Source organism: Hippoglossus stenolepis, chromosome 4 (assembly GCF_022539355.2).
Source record: "Hippoglossus stenolepis isolate QCI-W04-F060 chromosome 4, HSTE1.2, whole genome shotgun sequence".
NCBI lineage: Eukaryota > Metazoa > Chordata > Actinopteri > Pleuronectiformes > Pleuronectidae > Hippoglossus > Hippoglossus stenolepis.
Window position 1 is genome coordinate 21,074,036 of NC_061486.1, and position 23,068 is coordinate 21,097,103.

General features: G+C 42.2%; 1 protein-coding gene across 5 annotated transcripts in view; it reads right to left on the minus strand.

Annotated features, from left to right (window-relative positions):
• Positions 1-23,068, minus strand: part of phldb1b (pleckstrin homology-like domain, family B, member 1b) — a 105,820-nt gene that overhangs the window by 10,275 nt on the left and 72,477 nt on the right. For 3 of the 5 annotated variants that reach the window (XM_047339563.1, XM_047339565.1, XM_035154480.2), the window contains exons 7-19: positions 20,065-20,382; positions 18,616-18,762; positions 16,571-16,708; positions 14,694-14,822; positions 11,821-11,976; positions 11,484-11,594; positions 10,813-10,902; positions 10,220-10,354; positions 7,904-8,065; positions 5,918-6,058; positions 4,124-4,240; positions 3,884-3,989; positions 898-1,240 (exon numbers count right to left, since the gene is read on the minus strand). In XM_047339563.1, the coding sequence (XP_047195519.1) occupies positions 898-1,240; positions 3,884-3,989; positions 4,124-4,240; positions 5,918-6,058; positions 7,904-8,065; positions 10,220-10,354; positions 10,813-10,902; positions 11,484-11,594; positions 11,821-11,976; positions 14,694-14,822; positions 16,571-16,708; positions 18,616-18,762; positions 20,065-20,382 (2,093 nt within the window). Of the gene's footprint in view, positions 1-897; positions 1,241-2,782; positions 2,828-3,883; positions 3,990-4,123; positions 4,241-5,917; positions 6,059-7,903; positions 8,066-9,200; positions 9,324-10,219; positions 10,355-10,812; positions 10,903-11,483; positions 11,595-11,820; positions 11,977-14,693; positions 14,823-16,570; positions 16,709-18,615; positions 18,763-20,064; positions 20,383-23,068 lie in introns of all 5 variants that reach the window. The other 2 variants (XM_047339562.1, XM_047339564.1) reach the window with 2 other exon arrangements.

Consider the following 23,068-nt stretch of genomic DNA (forward strand, 5'->3'; position numbering starts at 1 on the left):
CCCAATAAAATTGGGAATATATTTATATATACATAACATTGCAGGTGGAGTTGTGTTTAGATATTTTAATGAAGCGTTGTTACAATTTATTTGAAATCATAGCAAATAAGTTACTGATATAATGCTATGAAACTGTGTCTTGGCCAAAACTTGGCTCTTAAACTTTGCGTTTTCTTCACCCTTTCCTCCCTACTGTCTTTACCGTGCGTTCTTCATTACAAAACAAATCCCATAAAATGTATCCCCAAAAAATAAAAGTAGCACTAATAGCTTTTGGAATTGCACTCGTGAGAGCTATAAAGGAGATATGAACAGTGTGTGGTGCTGGGAGCCTGCTGTGGTGAACACTTGTGATACAGAACACAGCTTAGAGTCACAGTCACATGGACAGATGGTCTCCAAATGAACCGATCTGTGGATAAAGACTTTAAGTGGTGCAGAGCAATCTGGGAGTGTGATGGCTTGCTGTGTGTGTGTGCGTGTACTTGTACAGATATCTTTGTGAGGACCATTAAGCCTACAACCTATAGAGTGAGGACATTTTGGCCGGTCGTCACTTTCTGACACACTTTTAATGAGCTGTTTCAGGGTTAAGACTTGGTTTTAGGGTTAGGATTAGAATGAGGTTTAGGTTAGGGGCTAGGGAAGACGCTCTAAGTAATAGCAAATCATACAGCCATTATTTTGTCAGATATTCAGTGGAAATTATCATTTTTATTTTCACTCTTTATTCTGTTATATAGTCTGAGTAGAACTGACTACTTCTGTGATACCTATGTAATCAGTCATATTAATTCTGGTTCATGTCATCAGAGGGTTACAATGACTTGACTGATAAGTGATCAATATAAAGCCTTGATCTTGGCCATGACTCGTGTGTCTCTTCCTCAATCGTACCTGGACATGTTATCTGGCGAGCAGGCTGAGTTGTTCCCCGTGGATATGCTGGTGTCCATGCTGTCCGAGCTCTCCAGGCTCAGGGTGTCGTAGGGCTGCTCTCCGGCTGACGAGGGATGGTGGTGCAGGATGGAGTGGTGAACCAGAGGTGGGAGTCCCACAGAGCTGTGGCTCAGCGTGGGGCTGTAGGTCATGACGGGGGAGTAAGAGGGCGATGAGGAGGACGCGGACATGAGGTGGGGCTGAGAGCCATGGAGCGCCTCCCACTGGCACTGAGCCTCCACCGCCGCTCGCTGCTTGAGCTCGGCCAGGCGCCGGCGCTGCTCCTCGATCACCTGATGACCTGGAGGGAGGGAAGGAGCAGATCAGTGGATTTGGATCTGATCAGGTTCAATGACTGAACCGAGACCCTGCGAGCAAAACCATCAACACGCCGACAGAGGCCTGTGTGGCAGAGGCCAGAAACCAACAAGTCGCTGTGGAGGAGGTCGTCCCAAGCATATAAAACTGAAGACGCACAAAATTAACAACCAGCACCAGCCCACAGACTACAAGACCATAAACCATGCACCACACATACAAGTATGTGCTCTCTCAGAATCACAGGCTCGAAGATAACTGTGAAAACCCAGACAAAATCACCACAAAGTTGGAGCAAATGTAAAGCACAAGTTTCTATCTCACTTGTCACATTTCACACCCATGCTGCTGTGAGCACCTGATGCCGGGCAGGTACATCTGGAAAGAGGCGCCAAGGTCGGTGCACTCCAGAGGAGGAGCAGCGCACTGAACACCGAACATGCAAGATTTATTCTCCACGAGCAGGAACGTTCATAGAAGATTGATGGAACGAGAAAGAGCGTTCGATGTTACAGATAAAAGAAAAAAAGATGAAAAGAAATCTTTTGGGGGAGAAGAGTTAATGACACACTAGAGATGGAGGAGGGGGAGGAGGGGGAGGGGGAGGGGGAGGTGAAGACAGGGTCTGAAATTAACAGTCACCAAGTGTTAAGTTCGGGTAAACATCACCTTTGATAGAGAAATCAAACCTGCCAGACTGGTTTTACACATGGACGAAACTTTTATGGTTATTACACAGTCTTTGTTTTTTATCTGTATTGAAGTTTAAGTGCTTCTGATTGGCTGCCTGTTGTGCTGCTCTGTGTTCCGCTGTTTGAGTTTATCTGAATGATGAATTTAAACTCTGCAAAGCTGTTTTCAGACACAACCTCCGGAGGATGTCTGTAAAATTGGGTCCAGACTTTTCACATATGAGCAATGCTGCAGGAGATTCTCTCCGCTCAGACGCGTTCACAACAACACAGAAATCTTCGGAGCCTGTTGGCAGGTGAGGGCTGGTAAAGAAGGCAGAGGCAGGATGTAACGTACTCATTCCTCTGCAGACATAATGTGTTTTTGTTTACAGCACAAAGACACCAACAACTGGCCTCCACAACAAAAGCTATTTTGACATCTTTGTTGTGTGTGTCTTTGACTTTATGTCACAGCTTTTTCCACCTGGGTTATTTTCATTTCTTTCATTTTTTGCATCTGTCGCTTGCAGTGAATCATGGGAGCTTGACCTCGCGATAATGTCTGAACTCTCACATTTGGGTTCTCACATTCTGCCCCTCCTGAGAATGGCAGGAGATTATCTGGAGTTTAGTGCATGTCAGAAAGCAGAAGTGATTTTACCACTTTTTCAGGGATTCAAGGGTGAACATGAGATTATTTCATGGCAGAAAAACTGTTAATTTCAGACACGGCATGTGACGTATGAAGAGACAGCAGATGAAAAAAGAGAGAAAAGAGATGCAGAGTCCCGCTGAACAAAATGAAGAAAACATGAGAACTCATCGACTCCTGGACACTGTGATCCAGCTACCTGCTGAGCTTTCCTCTACGGTGTTCTGTCTGGAGGTCTGGGGCTCTGTGGTGCAACAGCACAGGAAGAGACAAATTCACAGACAAAGACAGAGACGTAAGGAAACCCCTGAACTGCAGACGAGTGTGACCAGCTCCCATTTCCAAACGCAGCACCCGTGGGTGGCAGCCAGCTGCGCTTAAGCACCAGACAGCTGCTTTGCATTGATCCATTTAGTCAAACAGCAACACTGTTCTCTAATGTCGCTCACATACATACAAGAGCTCAATGAAAGAGGGCATGGCAACACTTCACAATAACCACTAACAAGTTAATGAGAATTTGAGTGTGCACTGCTGAAGGCGCCAACTACAGCTGAATATCTGACTGATGTTTTACTCTGTTCTCAGACAGATTTATCATTCATGTCTGCTCCTCAGTCCACAGATGCTGCTGTCATTTGTTTTCTCTGTCTTCTTTTCTGTGTCAAACACTTAAAGCCACAGTGTAAGTAAACTGATCTCTCAGGAAAAGTGAACAACTTTAACCTATGTTTAACCTTCGTCACGACCTTTTGTGCTTGTAACCCCTTAATGTCATCTATTGCACATGCATACTTTACATACTGGTACCAACTGACTACAAAAGGAATAGGGTATTTTTATTTTTTATTACAGGCCTGAAGAAAGAGAAAAAAAAAAAAAATAGATTAAAGACCAACAAAAAAAACCCTGTGCTGCAAATGGTTTCTTTTATCTTCGCTTTACTATCCTGTTGTCTTACGACACCTCACATTTATCTTGCAATCCCTTGGAGGGGGTTGGTTCCCGAGATGACGAGAGTTGACAGAGAAAAGCACATATTTATTTCATCTATTAATAACTGTGTCATTATATGTCACTGACTGATTTATCATGGATAAATAAACCATGATTTCATTGTTTGTAACAAATCTTTTGCCATTAATGAGTTAAAAAAATGTTGGATGCCTGTGTTATGTTCAGATAGATATATGGTCCTGATTATTGAACTATTATGATACAACCTGCTTCATGGATTTTTCAGTGCTAAGACGTGTTGATGTTTGTTGAGTGAAACTCAGGTGCAGGGAAGGTCACTCACCTTTCTGCTGCAGAGCGAGCTGTCTCTTGATCTCTATTTCCTGCAGCGTCGCAGCCAGGTTCCTGGGCAGACTGCCGGTGCTGTTGGCCACCAGCAGGGGGCTCTGCTGGGTCAGAGGGAGAGGACAAGAATATCAGAATGTAATGTCAAACCCCGGGTTTACAAATTGTGTTTAAATATTCATCTAGACTGCAGAAGTGAGCTCGACATTCCCAAAGAAGGTTTGAGGTTGAAGTGTACCCTGGAGCTGGTGTTGCGTCCCAGCGTCGCTGCTCCGTGCTGCAGGGGGGATGCGGAGCCAGACTTGGGCTGATGGAGAGAAAGGCCTGGATCACTGTCCAGCTTGGAGCGGAACACCTGAGTGAGAACCCACACAGGATGTAGACGTCAACATTAGGAATCACCGCCTGTAGGTGCTAAAACCAACCAATGTTACGCCAGGTTGGCGTGTTAGAACCGGGGTTGTAAATACAACTGAAATCCACCATGGATGAGTTGTGAGAACCTGATGGAAACGTGTGGTTAAAAGCATGATAAGCATGATGCTGAGATTACTGGTCACTGATGTAGTCACAGTAAATAGAGTGCTGGCATCCCTACATCAACAGTTTATTCCAGTGTTTATTCCATGCCTGCATGGAGAAACATCAGTGACAGCACACAAATGTGAGTTAACACACACGCAGACACACAACACACACCTGATACAGCAGCACCGCCCTTTTTCATTAATAAGGCCACTAAAAGCTAATGCTGCATTCATGTACTTTAACAACAGTGTGGACTCGTTCAAAGTAAAGACGTGATTGAAGCAGTGATTGAAGTGTCTTGTGGACTCGTGCTACAGACAGCTACTCTCAGTTTTATTCCAACCTTAAGCACATAAATGGCTTCATGTTTTACACCAAAGGAAACAGTGAAAATAAGAGAGACGCTCACAGCACACATCTGTGACCTGCAGCGTCTCTTCAAAGTGTGTCACACCGAACTGTTGTGGTGTCTTGTGCTTTCAAGAGGCTTCAAGGGGGAAGACTGTCACTGCAAACTTTTTATTTCTGATGTGAAGGCAGCATGATGACACAGCTGACATGAAAAAGCTTTATTTTCTTCTCTCCATCCTCTTGACAAAACACACAGAGCCAACTTCTTCTCTGGGTGTGAGTCTGCAGCAGCAGATTGAAAGTTGGCAGAGGAACACACGGGGTGGGCAATATGACCTCACATTGATATCACTGTATTTTTCTGGTTTTCGATGGTGACGGTATTTTATCACGGTATCATATCAAGATATTATTTTCAAGTTTCGGGAGAAGAAGCCTGTTCTGTCTAATGATATCTTTCCATCTCTTACTAGTCCTGGCAATTATGGCGTTCCAGTGGTAAACGCGATGCGTGAGGTGACACTGGTGTGGTTTTGGGATGTGCTCCACCAGCACTGGTTGTCTACACACTGGTTTTGACCCGGGTCCCCTCCTCATATTCACGGGTTCTGTTACATTGAGCTATCTTCTTGATTTTAAAAATTTCTAATTATATTAACTACATCAGGCTCGAGTCGGGTTTGGAAAAAAAAATGGATAGCCTTCCCTTAGGTTTGGGCTCGGTTAGTTTTCTTTCTGGTTTGGACAGGCACAGACAGGAAAATGACCCGAGCCCAATACTGTAGTTTGCTCCGTGTGGGATGATTTAAACCGAGTCAACAGAGTATTCACTCTTAAGGCTGACTCTGTGTCCTAGTCTGGCTTCGACACTCAACTCATCTCTCTAAGCTTAGGCGCTCTAATAGATCAGTTGGGCTGCTCCATGTTTTTACTATGCACATTGTAAGAGACAGCGGCTGATATAGCCCTTATGTTTTAATTTAGTTGTTGATTTATCACGGTGTTTACGGTATTGCACAATTCCTATTATGGTGTACTATAACACCGGTGATGACTATGACACCGGTGAACCTACCCCACCCCTGGAAACACACAAACAGCAAAAGGGTGAGTGGGGAAAAAATGAGGACAAGGAGGAAAGGAGGCCCTCTACCTGCAGCACAGGCCTGCGGCCTGAGAGAGACTTGGATGGCAGAGGGGGAGAACATAGCTGGCTGGAGTCAGCCATCAGCTCCTGGTACCACTGCTCTAAATCTAGCTTGGGCAGGTGATGCCTGCTGCCCTCAGACTGGTACTGCAGAGCACACAGAGGAGCGGCACAGCAGGAGAGGAGAGAAGAGAGTGAAAAAAGAAGACAAGAAAAAGATTAGAAAGCATTCAAAGACAGTAGGAAGGAAGAGGGTAGAAACATTTGCTTTATACACTCTCAAAAGCTGTAATTAAGGTTTGTTATGCTTTGGAAATTAAATATCTGCAACACTTTATTGTTGTCGGCTGCTTTATGCTTTATACCCTGCAGCTGCTCAATCTCGTCTTAACATGTATTTTACTTCTTCTGCATTGACCCAGTTTCTCACAAGAACATTCAAGTTTTCCTCTAATTTTCACTTCACTTCAGCTTTCCTTGGACCATAATACCCACAGTATCTCTGGAGCTGAGGATTTACAGTATCTTAAGAAATAACATGAGAATTTGTTTTGTCATTTTGCAGCTGTTATTGCTGAGGTTTTTACTTTTGTCTGTTCCATCTCAATAGTTCTGCAACGCTTTTTTAACAGCTGACTGAGAAATGCTGCACACATACAGTATCTGCTGCTCACATGACTAGCATTAGCAGATAATCACCACGTAGAACTGTCCTTATTTGTTTTGCTTCACTGCACCACAGTCTTCTCCTCATGGAAATGACGTGATAACGGTGACTTATTCAAATTCAATACAGCGGCGACTATCTAATTTGAGGCTACAGAAGCGGTGACTGGGGGGAAAATGCAACACAGGTGATATCTAATGTGACGGATTACATAAGTAAAATGATGAGAATGACTGTGAGCGGCTTGCAGCAGATCTTTGAAAACAATGGGCGTCTGTGACTTCAGGCAAAGCTGCACTACAACAGACAGCAACAGCTCCAGACTCTGACAAATTCAGCAGCATCGCAGGGTTTAGCGTCTTCATGGGCTTCAGTATTTTCCTGTAGTGCTTAAAGCAATATACACTGACTACATCTTTAAGTAAGTCAAAATAGATTTCCTTTTCGTGCATGAGGCTGGGAGGAGGAGATGCACGGCAGAGCAAGGCACCGTTATACAAAGGATGGAGGCAATTAGAAGACAAAAAGGGGGGAGGGCTGTCTCATTTAAGTGAAAAATAAACTATACTTAAAGCAGACAGTTTGCATACTAAGTGCAGTCAATGTTTGATGTACACTGTTCTCCAAAAATGCAGTGCAAAAAAGGAGAGAATGAACTGCTGACACCTGCAAAACTTTGAATTCATTGTTGCGAGTGGTGAAACTGCTCCAGAAAGAGCAGGGAAATGAAAAATAAGTATAATTTTTAATTCATGCGCAAAAGTCACAGTTTAATTGATCTGATATTTTTCAGTTGTCAAGTCATGACAACTTGTATAATACACTGCATTTAAAAAAAAAAATAGTATAGTTTGGATTAAGAAAACACTGATCTCGTCTTTTGAATTTGTCTGGGAACCATTTCATGAGGTTAAACAAAAGGCAAGCAGGAAAAGATAAATATATTATTAAAACTTTCTTGTTGTGTCCAACTGCAGCTCTGTTGAGACACAACTTGTTTGAACCAGGTCCAGGGTTTGGTTCTGCACTTCCTGTCCCACTGGGAAAGTTTCCTCAGACACTTGATGGAACAGACACGTTGTGAATGAATATTAGTGGTCGCCTGCATGTTTTTTCTGCTGTGATAAGTCAAAAATATCTGCTGTTAAAAAAGCTCTGCAACTGTACAACTACTTCAAGCCCAGTGACACAACTGGTAATCATTATAAGCTCTCAGCCTTTTAAGCAGACATGAGTTTGTTTTATCAACTACTGCCTTACACCCTCAAACAAGTGCGAGCACACAGATGGTCAGCGGGAGAAGAGAAGGGAAGAACAGCACACACCTCCACAGAGAGAGACAGGGAGGAGCCATGAGGAGAGGGGAGGCAGGAGAAGGCAGGGTCTACCCCTCCAGACTGCAGGGGCTGGCGAAGCGGGGAGGTAGGGGACGACTCCACCTTTGGCATCCCATACATCTGATTTAACTGGCCCACCGTCACATACTCCTTCCAACATACACACACACACACACACACACACACAGGTGGAGAAGGAGGAGGAGGGGCGGGGAAGAGAGAGAGAGAGAGAGAGAGAGAGAGAGAGAGAGAGAGAGAGACGTCAGCAGGAGAAGCAGCAGGTGGGAACATATCGAGCAGTGACCTACTGCATCATGAAGGTGTGAGCGAGGCAGGGACGTGAAACAAAACACACACTGGATTAAAACAAACAGCAAAGGGCAACACAATACACCCAATCTGCATTAGAGTCAGACGAGTATATGCAACCATCACTGGCCTCATCCCATCATTCACCACCAACATCCTGGGATTGGTATGATTTTAGATTTATACACTTTCTTTCTTTCATTTAAATTTATTTAAATGTGACATATACGGACACATATAAATCACTTCTTTATTAGTGTTTTGGTTTTTTTGTCACAAAAAAAACTGGTCAAATGGTTTTGGTCTATTATGTTTAGTTAAGTTTCACAAACAGAAATACATTTAATATGATTTGTTTATTTTGTTAAAAAGGAGAAAATGCATAAATGATACTATGATAAAATACTTAATTATACTGACACTGGTATTCATTTATCTTAGATACTGTTTTCTCCTGAATGTTGTAAATATTGTTATGTTGTAGATGTGCTCTCTTAGTGGTGTAATCTATTGCATCTACTCTGTCCGTCCTGAGAAAGGAATCCCTCACTTGTGATAACCCCTGAGGTTTCTGCTGTTTTTTTCTCCTGTTAAAAGAATGTTTTGGGATGTTTTTCCTCGTCCTTCTCAAGGGTTAAGGACAGAGGATGTCCCACCTTATACAGTTTGTTAAGCCCTACGAGGTAAACTGTAATTTGTGAATATGATAAAAAAGTTACCGTTTAATACCTGCAGTTATAAATAAAAAACCTCTGATTGCTGCTATGATCCAGTCACACAAACCTCAGTGTCTGTAAATGAACACTGACTCACAGCTACAGAGGGTGAGTACAAACAAGGCCAACAGTAGAGTCAGGCTGATACACAGCAAGCCAGCAGAGGGCGCAGCGTGACATGAAAACGCAGGGATGGGAAGACAGAGTGAGTTAGAGGCAGAAAACAAGTCAGGGAGGAGACAGACAGGAAGTGATGGTACCTCACAGGTGCCAGCTAATGTAGCATCTACGGCAAACACTTGACCGTGTGAGGCGGGCTTGCTGCTGCCATGGCGGCTGCCACCGCCGTACATCTTATAAACGTCCGACAGCTTCATATACTCCTGAGGCAAGCAGCCAACAACAGTCAGACAAGATGAGAAGCCATGAGGACAATGCAAATATAAAATATAAACACAGATATAAACGCACACACACAGGCACACAAAAGCACAGAGGCCTCCCACAATGCCTTGAACCTATTGGTTTAGAGATTATTTGAGCCAACGACCATGTGTGTTATATGGTTGTTGTTATATTAAATGAAACATGCGCAGTGTGAGTGTTATGAGAGAGAGGTTGTAATATTACTATAAGTGAACAGGTACATTTCCATTGTATATCTCCATATTTGAGGTGAATTGAATTTCAGCAGCAGCCTGTTGTGTGTGTGTGTGTGTGTGTGTGTGTGTGTGTGTGTGTGTGTGTGTGTGTGTGTGTGTGTGTGTGTGTGTGTGTGTGTGTGTGTGTGTAAAGAGAAAGGAACACACTAAGCAACGAACACAGTGCATCTTTAGCGTAAAACATGGCGGACACACAATCAGGTCACAAACAGGCACTGTTGGTTTCCAGCCAATGATGTAGTGGCCGATAAGAAAAATCAAAAATTGTCACCCCTGGTTGATCATAAGGCAAATAAACAACTGTGAGAGGAGAGTGTTGATTCTTCTGAGCATAATATGTGAGCAGAGGAGAATGTAGGTGAGTTAATCCACTACATTCCTGGACCAAACCCAATTTCAGCCTAAAGCGCTTGCTCCTCTTAACTATCATTAATTATGTTCTATTGAAAAAAACATCAGCCTGAGCCAACATAGTGCAGCACAATACATCACAGACGTAATTATAGCCACAGTGCGAGTACGACACCCACAGTGCAATGAGTGACCTTTGGGGTGAGTTGCATTAAAAGCCGTGAGGGAATAGTGGGCTTCATGCAGGGGATCATTAGTCTGATTACCTCCGTAGGGCTGCTGGGGTACAACTGACAGGGAGGGGAGGGATGTAAGTAGGGAGGAGAGGCTTGACAGAGGGAATGCTGGGAGGAGTGGACATCCTCCGACAACAGGTCAGCCTCGCTGATTTGGAGCATTTCCTGTTTCAACAGTCAGGGAATAAGTGTTCAATGCCTGCAGAAAATGTCTGGGACACTAGAAACAAATTCATGTACGGCTCAGGCGTTCTGTCTCTTGCCTTCCCTCAGGCAGCCTTCACCAGTGACAACAGGTTAACAAGTTATACACTTAAGTGAATGGAAGTAGTGACCAATAAGAATTAGTTCACTCTACACAATATTAATTAAGAGCTCATCATGAAAAAGCATTTCAATTACAACATAAATCTGCGGATTAGACTGATTTCACCACATGTAGCATCCAAAGGATTACCCATGAGTCTGCACTGCAACCAATCACAGCCAGTTAGAGAGGTGAACGAGGTGAAGGATCAGCTGTGAGTCATCAAAGCTCTGTGGTGTTTTCAAGCCTGGAGCACTGAGTGTGAATGAGTGTTTGTTTTCACCAAATACACACTGAGCCTCAGCCCTTCTCTCACCTCTCTCATCGCAGTGGAGGACTTGGGGAAGCTCTTTCCTCCAGTCAGGTTATGGTATCTCTTCTCCAGCGCTGACAGTCTCTCCTTCTCCTGGAAACGTAAAGATAAAGATTTATCACATTATTGTCTCATCAATACATTTACTCACTCAACTCCTTCCTTATTGTTAACGTCAAGCCACATGATGGATCGTGGTGGCAGCTAATCGTAGATTATGATTACAACTTGATTGCTTAGATGTGCAATATGCCCACATATAGAACTATTGCTGCCAATACCACTATGAATACACCTCTCCATTTATGCTAGAAACTGTCTTTTCTCATGAATGCTTGTTATTTTGCTATTGCACTTCTGTCTGTCCTGGGGGAGGGATCCCTCACTTGTGACTCTCTGAGGTTGCTGTGTTTTTTGTCTTCTGTTAAAATATTTTTCTTCCGTGGTTTTTCCTTACTCTAAAGGGAAAAGGATGTTGCACCTTTATAAGACCTATGAGGCAAAATGTGATTTGTGAATATTGGCTATACAGGCAAATTTTGATTGATCGATAATGTGCCTGAAACATCAGTATTCTTGTAAACTCCTTAAATACAAAATACACAATCTCTATACTTTCAAATATCCTATTTTTAGTGGAACATTATTAAATGCACTGACAGATGAGTTTGTACCTTTTGGAGCATTTGCAGTGCGAGGCCTCTGTCTTTAGCCAAACGCTCACACTCCTGAGATGCCTGTAGGCTGAGCTGGTTGGCCTGGTTCTCTAAAGCAGACACCTTCTCCTGTGCAGAGGACAACACAAAAACAATTACATTTTCAATGCAAGCAGCACACCAACTATTGCACAACTTTGTAAAAATAGGGTCAGACTAAATACATACTGCATAGCTGAGTATATTATTTGCCACAGGCAGCTTCATCTCTAACACAAAAAACCATATTGTTAAGAGCGTAATCTTGATCTACTAGTGTTCCTGTTCCTCCACAGACGATCAGGCGTTTCCTCACCTTCCTGTTGGCCACGCTGCTGTGGTACTCTGCTCTCTCCTGGAGCAGCTGCTGGCTGATGGTTTCTCTCTCCTCCTCCAGGCTGCTCTCTCTCTCCAGCTGCTGAAACTCCAGGTCCTCAAACTTTTTGGTTCCTGCTTCCAGCACCTCTCCATCCTGATGGAGGCGCGTGCACATTACGAGCGGTTACATCATATACAGAAAAACGTACTGTTTACATTGCTCATTTTAAAGCCATCCTCTATCACCGGACTAGCGTTACTGCTGACAGCAAAGCGAAAACATATTTGACACTTATGCATGAAATAGTTTTAAAATAGTTTTCCCAGCATGGCTGAAGCTCGTGCTCAGTCAAGCAGGCAGTCATGAAACACATGCTTCTACTGCAGCACAGCTACTGGTGTCTCGTCATTAGATTTACTGTAGAATATGGGGGTCATTTAGCCTGAAAAAACATTTCACAATGGAAGATTTATGGTTAAAATCTGATTTGATTCTTCCCATTATCATTTCCAATTCGCTCTCTTGCTAGTATAAAGAATAAACACTAACAATGTAGACAAATAAAGTGAAACTCTAAAGCTAATACATGAACAATGAACAATAAATCGTAATTGCTGTACAAATGCAGCAATGTCTGCAATGAAATGAATTTATATAAAACACAATAAGTAAATACATAGTTTACTTAGAGTCCTTCCTTTTGTTGCTACAACACCTGTAGCTGCAGACAAGTTTAAGTTCCATGTCTCTTGTGTCAGTGGCAGCCAGATGAGTGTTTGAGTCTGAAGGCTCTTGAGTCAGCGTATAGCTCCTGTGACCCAACAGCCTGCAATGTCTAGTCACTGACATGCATGTGTGTGATGAAAATGACTTCTTCTTACAAGTGATCAAAACACAAGAACTGAGGACTCGGATGTCAAACAGCTAGACACCTTGGGAGCAACTTCTGTTTTTTGTTTTGACTTTATCTCCCTTACACCACTGACTGAAATGTGTTCCTGCTCTCCTGACTGAGCCTGAAATTCCCACTTGCCCGTCATAACATCCTGATCTCAGACTTCATATCGACTGGCTGCTCTACTCTCTGAGTGGGATCCAAACAAATGACCCACATTACTTCATTTCAAAAAAGCCTGTTACTTTACATAAAATCTTGTTCTGTCTGGTAAAATTGCATCTTTTTACCATCTTTACCATCCTGATAAGTAAAGAAAGCTAAATTCACATTTGACCCTAAAACAGTAATTTCCATAAAAGAAGTCAAAGGATGAGATTAAGCACAGACACACAATTGGTCTAGTCAGGGCGTATGTTAATTGATTAGTGAGGAGTTATACATATTATGTGAGTCATGAGAATTCACAGAGGAGATGCACATCAGATTCGGGCATGCAGTGCAGTGGGGAGGGGTTCGTATTACATGGAGCACGTTTAACCAAAATGCATCACTAGCAGCTGAAGTGACCAGGGGCCATTTGTGTGCTCCTGTGCGAACCCAGGGCTCCAGTAGCACGTAGGTGCGGCGAGGAGGAGGGAGAATTCCTGCAGCGGGGCACTGAGAGGGCGGCTCATGAATACGCAGAGAGCGTGTGCATGTAAACTGAGTGCTGAAGGGTTAAAGGTCAGGCCAGTAGCGCAGTGTGTGATGGCACCTGTATGTGCCGAGTGGTGACACATGCACTGCCTACAAAGGCAGAGAGAAGTAGGGAGTAAATAAAATAGATTTCAATTTTTCTTTTATATAAGTTTTCTGTTTGATAGGTTGCTGTATGGTTTCCCACAAACAACATAATAAAACTTTTTTTTTTAAAATATCAGTTAATGGTGGTTAAACAACATTAAATCACATAATATCCACCTGACTCAAAGGCTGAGATAGTAAGCTAGCTAGAAGCTAGTTATGCTTAGCAGGAGTTTAGCCAAGTTTCATCATTACAGGATTTAGGTAAGAGCATCATTTGGTTATGTGAAATAACAAACTGAACATCCAAGATGTCAATTTATCAAAGTTAATACTTTTGACAGCATGGGAAAAACCGGTCATTACATTTTTCTCTTAATTTTAGCTGTCTGTTTGGTTTTTACTCTAAAAATATAAACTCAGAGAAATAACACAGTTTTATGACATTGATTGCTAGTTAGCAGGATTACACAGAAACGGATTTCCATGAAACTCTTGCTCTATGGTATAAATCATGGAACAGTCCATTACATTCTGGAGCTGATTTGTTTCAGATGGGAGAAACAGGATTTTTTTTTCACTTTCTTTAATATTGTGGCATTTTCCCACATTTTTGTTGATTTCTCAGACAATAAATCTTGGATCATGGTGAAAAAATCTGGCATATGTGCAAGTTGGAGCAGATCCAAATAAAAATCCAGATCTAATGAATTTAAAGTTGGTTTCATATGAGGACTGTTGGGCCTGGGCTGAAGTAAGAGCTCTCTGAGTGTCATTCTAGTTTTAAGAAGTAAAACTGATGTAGAGAAATGCAGGTCTTAACTCACTTCTGACCAAATATGTAACTACTGTTTTGAATGTGTATTGTCCAGTGCAAGTACCGTCTACACACGTTATAATTTCTAACTTTACAACACGCTTTTTTAAAACACCAGTTGTTATAAGTTCAAAATTTACAGTTGGGTGTTTAACATAGTTCACACTCTTTTTAAAAGACGGTAACTATGTGGCTGCAGAGTTGGAGGAAACTGGGTTGGTGCTACTATCTATAAAGGCAGGAGGGAGTTGCGTGTGGCGGGTGACAGGCCTGGGTCACGTTTAGCAGGTTCAATCGGGGCAGGCTAATGCAACCAAGGCCGGCAGGTGAGGGGGTGGTCTCTAGGTGCTTCTGCTTGACTTGAGGACCCACCCTTTTGAGCTGTTCCTGCAACTGTTCCCGCAGGGACTCAGGACAGTTATGAAGCTGGTTCTTCAGCTCAGCGTAGCCCTCCTGGAGGCTCTGCAGGGCCCGACGCTCGGCCTCAACATTAGCCCTCTCCTAGAAAAAGACAACACACACCCACACATAGGATGGATGGGGTGAGGGGAGAGATAGAGAGAGATAGAGAGCCGGAGAGAGACAGAGAAAAACACACTTCTCAATATCCACACCATGCAAATTTAAGAAAAAACAAAAAACTGCAAGGTGTTAGCATAGACTCGTTGTGGCAGATTTTCAGGGCTTGGCTGGGGATGACACAACTCACAGTGTTGGATTATTGAACGACATACGTGTGCTCTGAATTCAACTTGGAGCCGTATACTAGAGAGAAATGACAATTACATTTCACAAACTTTTTTTTTATGACAATTCAAAGCTCTTTTCTTCCGCTACTTGACATATACAATGTTTGCGACTGTCTTAACAGCAAACCTAGCACTTTATGGTTATGGGCAGTAAATAGACCAGACTAACAGTTAGCAGACTTGGCTGCAGAAACATTTAAAAAGTCACTGCTGAGTGAGCAACATTGACTTGACAGTAGTGACAGTTAAAGTACAGAAGCCTCATCTCTCCTGGGTGCTGCTCCACTTTCAAACTTGGGGATCGATCAATAACGAGTAACTTTGCTGCTATTAGTTGTGTAGGAACAAAGGTGGCTTTGGAATACACTCTGTGTTTGATGTGAAAAACCCAAAGTCCTCTAGGACTGACAGCACAAACAGGAGTCTCACTATAAAAGACAAAGAGGCAGTTTCTTTCTTCGGTTTTTCTACAGCACAGAGCTTAGAACAGTTAAAAGAAACCGTTAACATAACGCAAACTGTTTTGGTCAGCTGCAGAGCCACAGCTTAATGGAGAATATATCCTCTAATTCCCACTAACTGAGGTTTCATTACATTCACACATAAGCTGACTTGTGCTCTTGGTCGTTATTAGGCACAAAATTCCAAGACCACTTCTCATGCTCACCTGACACAATGACTTCATCCCCCAATAAAATAAACATGAATGACACCTTCACTTTTTTGTTGTAAACCCTGTGATGTGCAGACATAAACCTCCCAAGAATTGACTTGAAAACAATATAACAACAAAGTTAAATGTGCTTTCTTTACACTTCTTTTCATTCTTGTGACTGTTTGAATGTGTTGGATGTAGGTAAAAGAAAAAAAAAATAGGGAGCTCTATATAAACTATAGAGGACATGCAGGTAGTTTCAGCTCCTAGAACACGGTGACAAAGTTATCTTGCAGGACTTGTGTACTACAACCAAAGACTACAGAGCCCCGACAGCCACTGGAGGGCAGGTGTCTTGGCCGACAGAGTCCGTCATGCACACAGGGAGGAAAAAGGTGAGCACAGTGGATCAGAGGTCCAGTGACTTGAGAGAAACATTAGAGGTTAATGGATGTCAGTTAGTTAGCGGAGTCAAGCTGAGGAGAAAAAAGGTTAAAATGACAAACTACTAAGTTGAAAACATGCAAGAGAGAACAGCCAAGTCCCTTATTTAACCCTTTATGTGGCCAAATATTCTCTAATCATCAGTGCGGTAAATTAAATTCTCCATATCAGGGACACAGACAGGACTGTAGACTTAGGACTGGGACTCCAACAGTACTGACCCAGTAGTGAATGTAAGACACAGGCAGTGAGTGTGTGTGTGTTTTGTCTCTAAGTGTCAAAAAATGTGTACAACATCAGCAAAAAAATGTTTGAATCCTGTAAACTTGGGATCTTCTGTAAAATCAATGGATTCAAATCATTTCGAAGGCGAGATGTATCCACCCCACTGGTCCCTCTACCTTGTCTTTCTCCCTCTGGATGGCGCTCTCCAGCTCATCCAGTTTGCGCTGCAGCTGAGTGACTATGTCTGTTTCAGCCTCTATCTGGTCGTGCTCCGCCTGCCTCTCGCCCTGCAGCAGAGCACGCTCCATCTCGGCCTGGAAGAGAGCGTCAAACAAAGAGTTACACCTGCTGGCCTGAGCTCCAACCCTCCACATAACAACATCGCCAAACCCCTAAAATACTGTGACCATGAACTAATAATAATAATAACTAGGGCTACGTTGTAGCACTAACGGGCCCGAGCACACGCATTTTGAAGCCTGTTGCGGTTAGTGGAGAGAGCGATCAATGACCAAGCGTTGAATGCGTTTTGCGCACTGCGGCAAGGACAAACGCTTCACTTCCTGCGTCCGTCACACGATGTCGATCCTTGCCTGCTAATTGCTCATTACGGTCCACGCTATCAATTGCACATCACACTGTGAACATTTTATGTAAATCGAATGATAGTTGTAAAACAAAGCTTACTTCCTGTTGCCATTATTATAAATAAAATTAAATCCGTCAGTCTGTCCGTCCCAAAAAAATCAAAAATAATACGGACAGACAGACGGACGAAAATCCGTCCGTCTGTCCGTCCAAAAAAATAAAATAAAATACAGACAGACAGACGGACGAAAATCCGTTCGTCCCAAAAAATAAATAAAAATACAGACAGACAGACGGACAAAAATCCATACTTTTAGTTACTTTTGTACTTTTAGTTACTTTTTAGGTACTTTAGTATTTACGACATGCTACGTTACGCTGTCACGCTACTTTACGCACATTTTGGTTCACACATGCGACGCTACGTTTTACGTCTACATTTTACGTTACGTACTTTACGTTGCTTACTTTTACGTAACATTACGTTTCGTTTCAAAAATAACTAAAAAGTACAAAATTAAATCCGTCCGTCTGTCCGTCCGGAAAAAAATAATAATAATACAGACAGACAGACAGACGGACGAAAATCCGTCCGTCTGTCCGTCCCAAAAAAATTTAAAATGATGCGGACAGACAAAAAAAAAATTTGTTTAGTTACTTTTGTACTTTTAGTTACTTTTGTACTTTTAGTTACTTTTGTACTTTTAGTTACTTTTGTACTTTTAGTTACTTTATAGTTACTTTTGTACTTTTAGTTACCTTTTAGTTTGTACTTTTAGTTACTTTTTAGTTACTTTTGAACTTTTAGTTACTTTTGTACTTTTAGTTACTTTTTAGTTACTTTTGTACTTTGTTACTTTTGTACTTTTAGTTACTTTTTAGTTACTTTTGTATTTTTCGTTACTGTTAGTTAGTTTTCGTAACGTAAAGTAACGTAACGTAACGTAACGTAAAGTAACGTAACGTACTTTTCGAGATACAGAACCTCGTGTTTTGATGGCGTGTAATCAAACTTTGACGCCACGCCACGGTCAACACCGTGTGACGAAAAATCGATCTTTGAGGTAGTTTTCATCTCCATCTTGTTGTGATGACACGCATCTCCATATGAAGTTGATCTGATGAAAGCCCTGGGACAAGTACATCAAAGTAAAAATGTGGAAAATGGCCAATATGGCCACTAAAGTCAAAATGGCGGGCTTCCTGTTGCTTTTCATTGCCATTGCACCTCTGACCTTTTTTGTTTGTCTGGTCATGATACACATGGGCTACGATTTTTGTGAAGATCGGTGAAAGCTAACTGAGGGGCTTTTCCTTAGATGGCGCTGTTGAGCCATTTTTCCACGCCCATTTCAAATTACTCCACAATACAATTACTTTTTGGGGTTTTGAATTCCCTGCAAACTTTGGTAACAATTTGAGCATGTCTAGGCCCTGAAAAAGCCCCAAAAGAGAAATACAAATCCTTCGAAATACAATAGGGCCTCCCACCGGAGGTGCTCGGGCCCTAATAATATCTTGCATTTATATAGTGGGACCCGAGGACGCTTTACATATGAACTGTACATTTCTACTTCTATTCTCTAAGCTGCGTTTAGACTGAAGGTGTCCGATATCCACCGTTAAACACTACCTCTTGTTTAGACTCCTGGAGTTGCTGCTCTAGCTCTGTCAGTCTGGTTTTGAGCTCATCGATTCGAGCAAGAACGCGAACCCGCTCCTCCACCAGGTAGCCCAACTCCAGACGAGCGGTGCTGCCGGAGCTGGATGAGTCCTCGTGCTGCAAGGACAGAGAACAGAGGAGGTCAGGCTTTCAAGAAAGGAAGTGAAGTCAGTAAATACACACCTTTTTATTAAGTAAGATATTTAATGACATATGATTTATATTTATGTTGTACAGTCTCTTAAATAAAGCCTTAGCTTTGTCATTATTATATTTTGACATTTTCATCTGTTTACACAGGATTACACAATAAATTACACAACAGATTTCCATGAAACTTTGTGTAAGGATGGGACATGGGCCAAGATAAAACCCATTAAATCTAAGCAGGTCTGCACAAAGGGGTTGATCCAGGAATTTTTTATCACTTTCACATTGTGAGATTGACATTTTCAATGATTTCACAGTGAACGATGATCTTAATGATAAAAACTATATTAAGGGGTTATTACATCTATGAGTGTGTGCAATTTGGTGCAGATTGATTGAATTTAAGGTTGGGCCTTGGTGGAGGTATGCACTCTACTGAGAACCATTATATGTTTATATTATGTTTTTTTAATTTTAATTTTAAAATCAGGGTTATTACTTCCGCAGTGTTTTGTGTTTCCCGGTGGTATTGATGATTGTTGTCTCTGGTCTAAATGTCGTTTAAGCGGATTTTCCATCTTACTGAAAAAGAACCTCTTCAAAATCGTTTGTTGAAATCAATAAAAAATTGTTGGATAATAACACATTGTATGATCTATTATATGACAGCTTAAAGAAGCATTAAGAAACTTGTCAAAGCAACAGAGACATATGAAACAGAGGAGCGGGAACAAAGGAGTTGGTTAATAAATAAGGTTCATGCAGAAGCCACATAGACTACTTACTACAGCCCATGAAACCAATTTTATGGAAAGGAGAGGGAGGTGCAGGAAGAAGCTGATTGTGTGTTTTCTTTGCAGACGTTTTGACAAATGCAAGAATTATATAAAGTAATATTCACATTTGTTCAGAGACTGAACTTTGACCCATTAGCTTTGTACTATTATGTAACATGGATTGAGGTTTAATAATATGCATCCATGTGAAAGAATATGCTACATCAAGCAGCAACCAAAAAGCCCCTGATAATATCTTTTGTGTGACGGCAAATGACAGCAGTGTACAACGCATTTGTTGCCATGAAGCTGCAGAATACAACTGCATGCAGTTATCATAATTCTAAAACTTTTTTTATCCTCTGTAGTCCCTGTTCCTCAGTTTAAAGAGCAACTGATACAGAAAGAGTCGAGGAAATCACTGGCACATGCTGGTTTCCACAGCGACATGCAGAGAGAGTGTCTTCAGTGGAAAACATGCTTTCCCCCTGACCTGTCTGTCTCCATTGTGCAGTGCTGATGCTGTGCTGGATGCAGGAGATGCCCTCACCTCCTGATGAGTGCTCTCTGTACTACTACACTCCTCCTTCAGATTCTCCTCATCGCTCTCCCTCATTCTCTGTGCCAGGCGTAGTGCAGCTGAGGACGGTGTCCCTCCGAGGACATTCTCCACGGACATTCTCTGCCCGGAGCCATCAGCCTGCCCCCCTGGGAAACCCGTCCTCCCCAAGCCTAGAGGGTCCAGACCGGTGCCCTCTCCTTTGTTGTACTCTGCACAGAGGTTCAGGATGGTCTCTAGTCTCTGTCTCTCCTGTGGCAAAAAACAAAGACAAGTAAATGGTTAAAAGGTTAAAAACAAGGAGAACAGCAAATCTCTCTTTCTCACATCTCTTTCCTTTGGCTTTTTAAAATATAGCAACATTAACTCTTACACACACTCTTAAACCTGTGCCTGTGTTTGAACATAAAATCTGCTGTATTGTCAGCATTAGCTTCATCAGAACCAGCCCTGGTAGAGAATATATGAATGTTTTCTTATTTCCTGTGGGCAAGAAAAGCTAAGTGAGCTCTATGAAAATACCAGCATTTCTGCATACATTTAAAACATGGACTGATCTTAATCTGAGTTACCAAAAAACCTAAAACTGTGTAGAAGCTGGATGATGCAGCAGCACAATGATCAATAACATCGAGGTAAAGCCACGACAAAATGCCTTAAGAAAATGAAAATCAACCTTTTGGAGTAGCCTGGTCAGAGGCCAGACCTTAACCCAATAGAGATGCTGTGGAATGACCCCAAGAGAGCCGATCACACTAGACATCCTCAGATGTACTACAGTTAACTACAGTTAACCACTCTCACATCAATAGTAAACCCAAACTGGTGATCTGACTCAAGAATGAAGATTTTCCAACCAGCCTCAGTTTCAATAAGAACATGAAGTCTATCAAGACTCTTCTCACGCCTGAAACAACACAGCGTTTCACACAATGCTCTCTCTTGGGTGCTGCCTGCAACTCAGACTCAGTGACTTGGTTGTCCAGCTGTCACTACGGAGGGGTCAGCCCACCTATGGGGGCCCCGGCAGTCCAGGCCGACAGAGTAACCTCTTAACCCTAAAACGTCAGCTGCAGACAGAGCGTCTGCAGAGCCCCGCAGAACTGCATCACACATCGACTTCATAAATAACTGACTCCAGTGCTCCGTGATCTGACTACTATATGTAGATTTCATAGGCTGACAGTAATATTTTGAAAGTACCAGTATTAAAGTTGAATAGTGAGTAATCCTAGATGTTAATGTCTTCAAGTGATACATATCTTGATTCAAGGTACACTTACTGGCTTTTCTACTGATTTCAGCTTTCTGAGCAAATGGGAGTTTCTCTTTTTCATCTGCTGAGAAAGACGCCGATAAATGCAAAAAAAAGTAGGTCCACGTAGTGATAGTAATTGTGTAGTGTGTAGACCAAAAGCAGTTGTAAAACAATTTTTTCAAAAAGTAGAGTAGAATATAGGGGTGTAATGATTTTCCAAATTTAACAGTTTAGTTCAGACCTCGATCTTCAAGCCCCGGTTCTGTTTGTATTATTTTTTCCTGATTGATTTACATGTGTTATAGTTATACTATAGTTTGCCTGTAGAGGGCAGCAGGTTGAGGTAGCTTGGTTCCATCCCCCTGTATTGCGATATGAGAATGTGGAAGTTTGTGACGCGGTTTCAGAATCGTTGCATCCTTAGTAGACACACATTTACTATGTTTGTTAGCATTAGGATTAGGAATTTTTGTAATTTGTCAGGTATAAAACGGTCAAATTTCATTTCAATAATACAACTGTCTCATACAACTGTCAACTCAGACTTTAACACACTATAACATTTTTTGGGGTTTCTTGTTGTGCTGGAACGCTTGACAAGCCAGGTGCATCGTCTTTTCAGCATAACGTTCCTACTGAGCTAGCATCTGCATGAGGAAGACTGGCTTTAACCTGTAATCTGGGACCAGTCAGATCTTAACTGAGTGGGTGGGAGTAAAAGACCCCCTTTAGGCTGCAGAACAGTATTCACTAGAAACAGAGTCAAACTTCAAACATTTTCTGGCAAGTCAATGACTACTCTCGAGTCCTCCCACTCAACATCTGCTTGAACATACACATAGATTAGACCATTTAGCGTTCTGATGCCTGTCTCTGAGAGCCAGCACCATCATTGTGTATGCCAGACAGCCTCCAGGCTAACAAACCTGTATGGTGGATGAGTAGCAGCATCACAGAAACACACTCCAAACCATTCAGAGTGTTTGGTCTCATCATAAATCAACTTGACGCAGCATCACATTTGATGCCTGACAACTGCATGCTGACAGATTTGCATGAATCCTATATTTTCTGTTTTCTGATTTGGTATTTTTTTTAAACCATCAGAAGAATGTTTTATGTTCTTATGTTGTTTTCAATACAGGTTATAGTAATATAAAAAATTTAGATGTTATAAGTCTCTGGGTCTCTCTGCAGATATCATTAGCATGTTTGTCAGGGCTCTCAGAGCTGGCTGGGAGAGAACAAGTTGGTACAACAGGTCAGTGTGTTAATCCAAAACTTTTGGCCAGAATGCAAGCCCCCATGTCCCAGTTGGAAACACTGAGGTTGCACGATGGTTCAATAAGCCTATGCAGTTTAAGCCTTTTTAATTCTGCCAGGGTAAACTGATGACAAAACATCCCAAAAGATCGCAAGTAGCCATTTCTTTCTTTTTCTTAAATTAGCCTGTAAAAATTAACAGCAAATCAAATTCAATGTGATCCTGGAGGAAAAAGAATAGAGAAATTGAGAAAACCGGTCTTATACTCACTCTCATGATGGACACTGTGAGAAATAACAGCTTGAATCTTGAGATGAGGCTCTCATCCAGACTGAGCCAGCGTGGCCAAAAGGCAGATGAACAAATACTGGCCTTTGAAAGCTAAGTACCACCCACGATTCCTGACACCAGCGTAA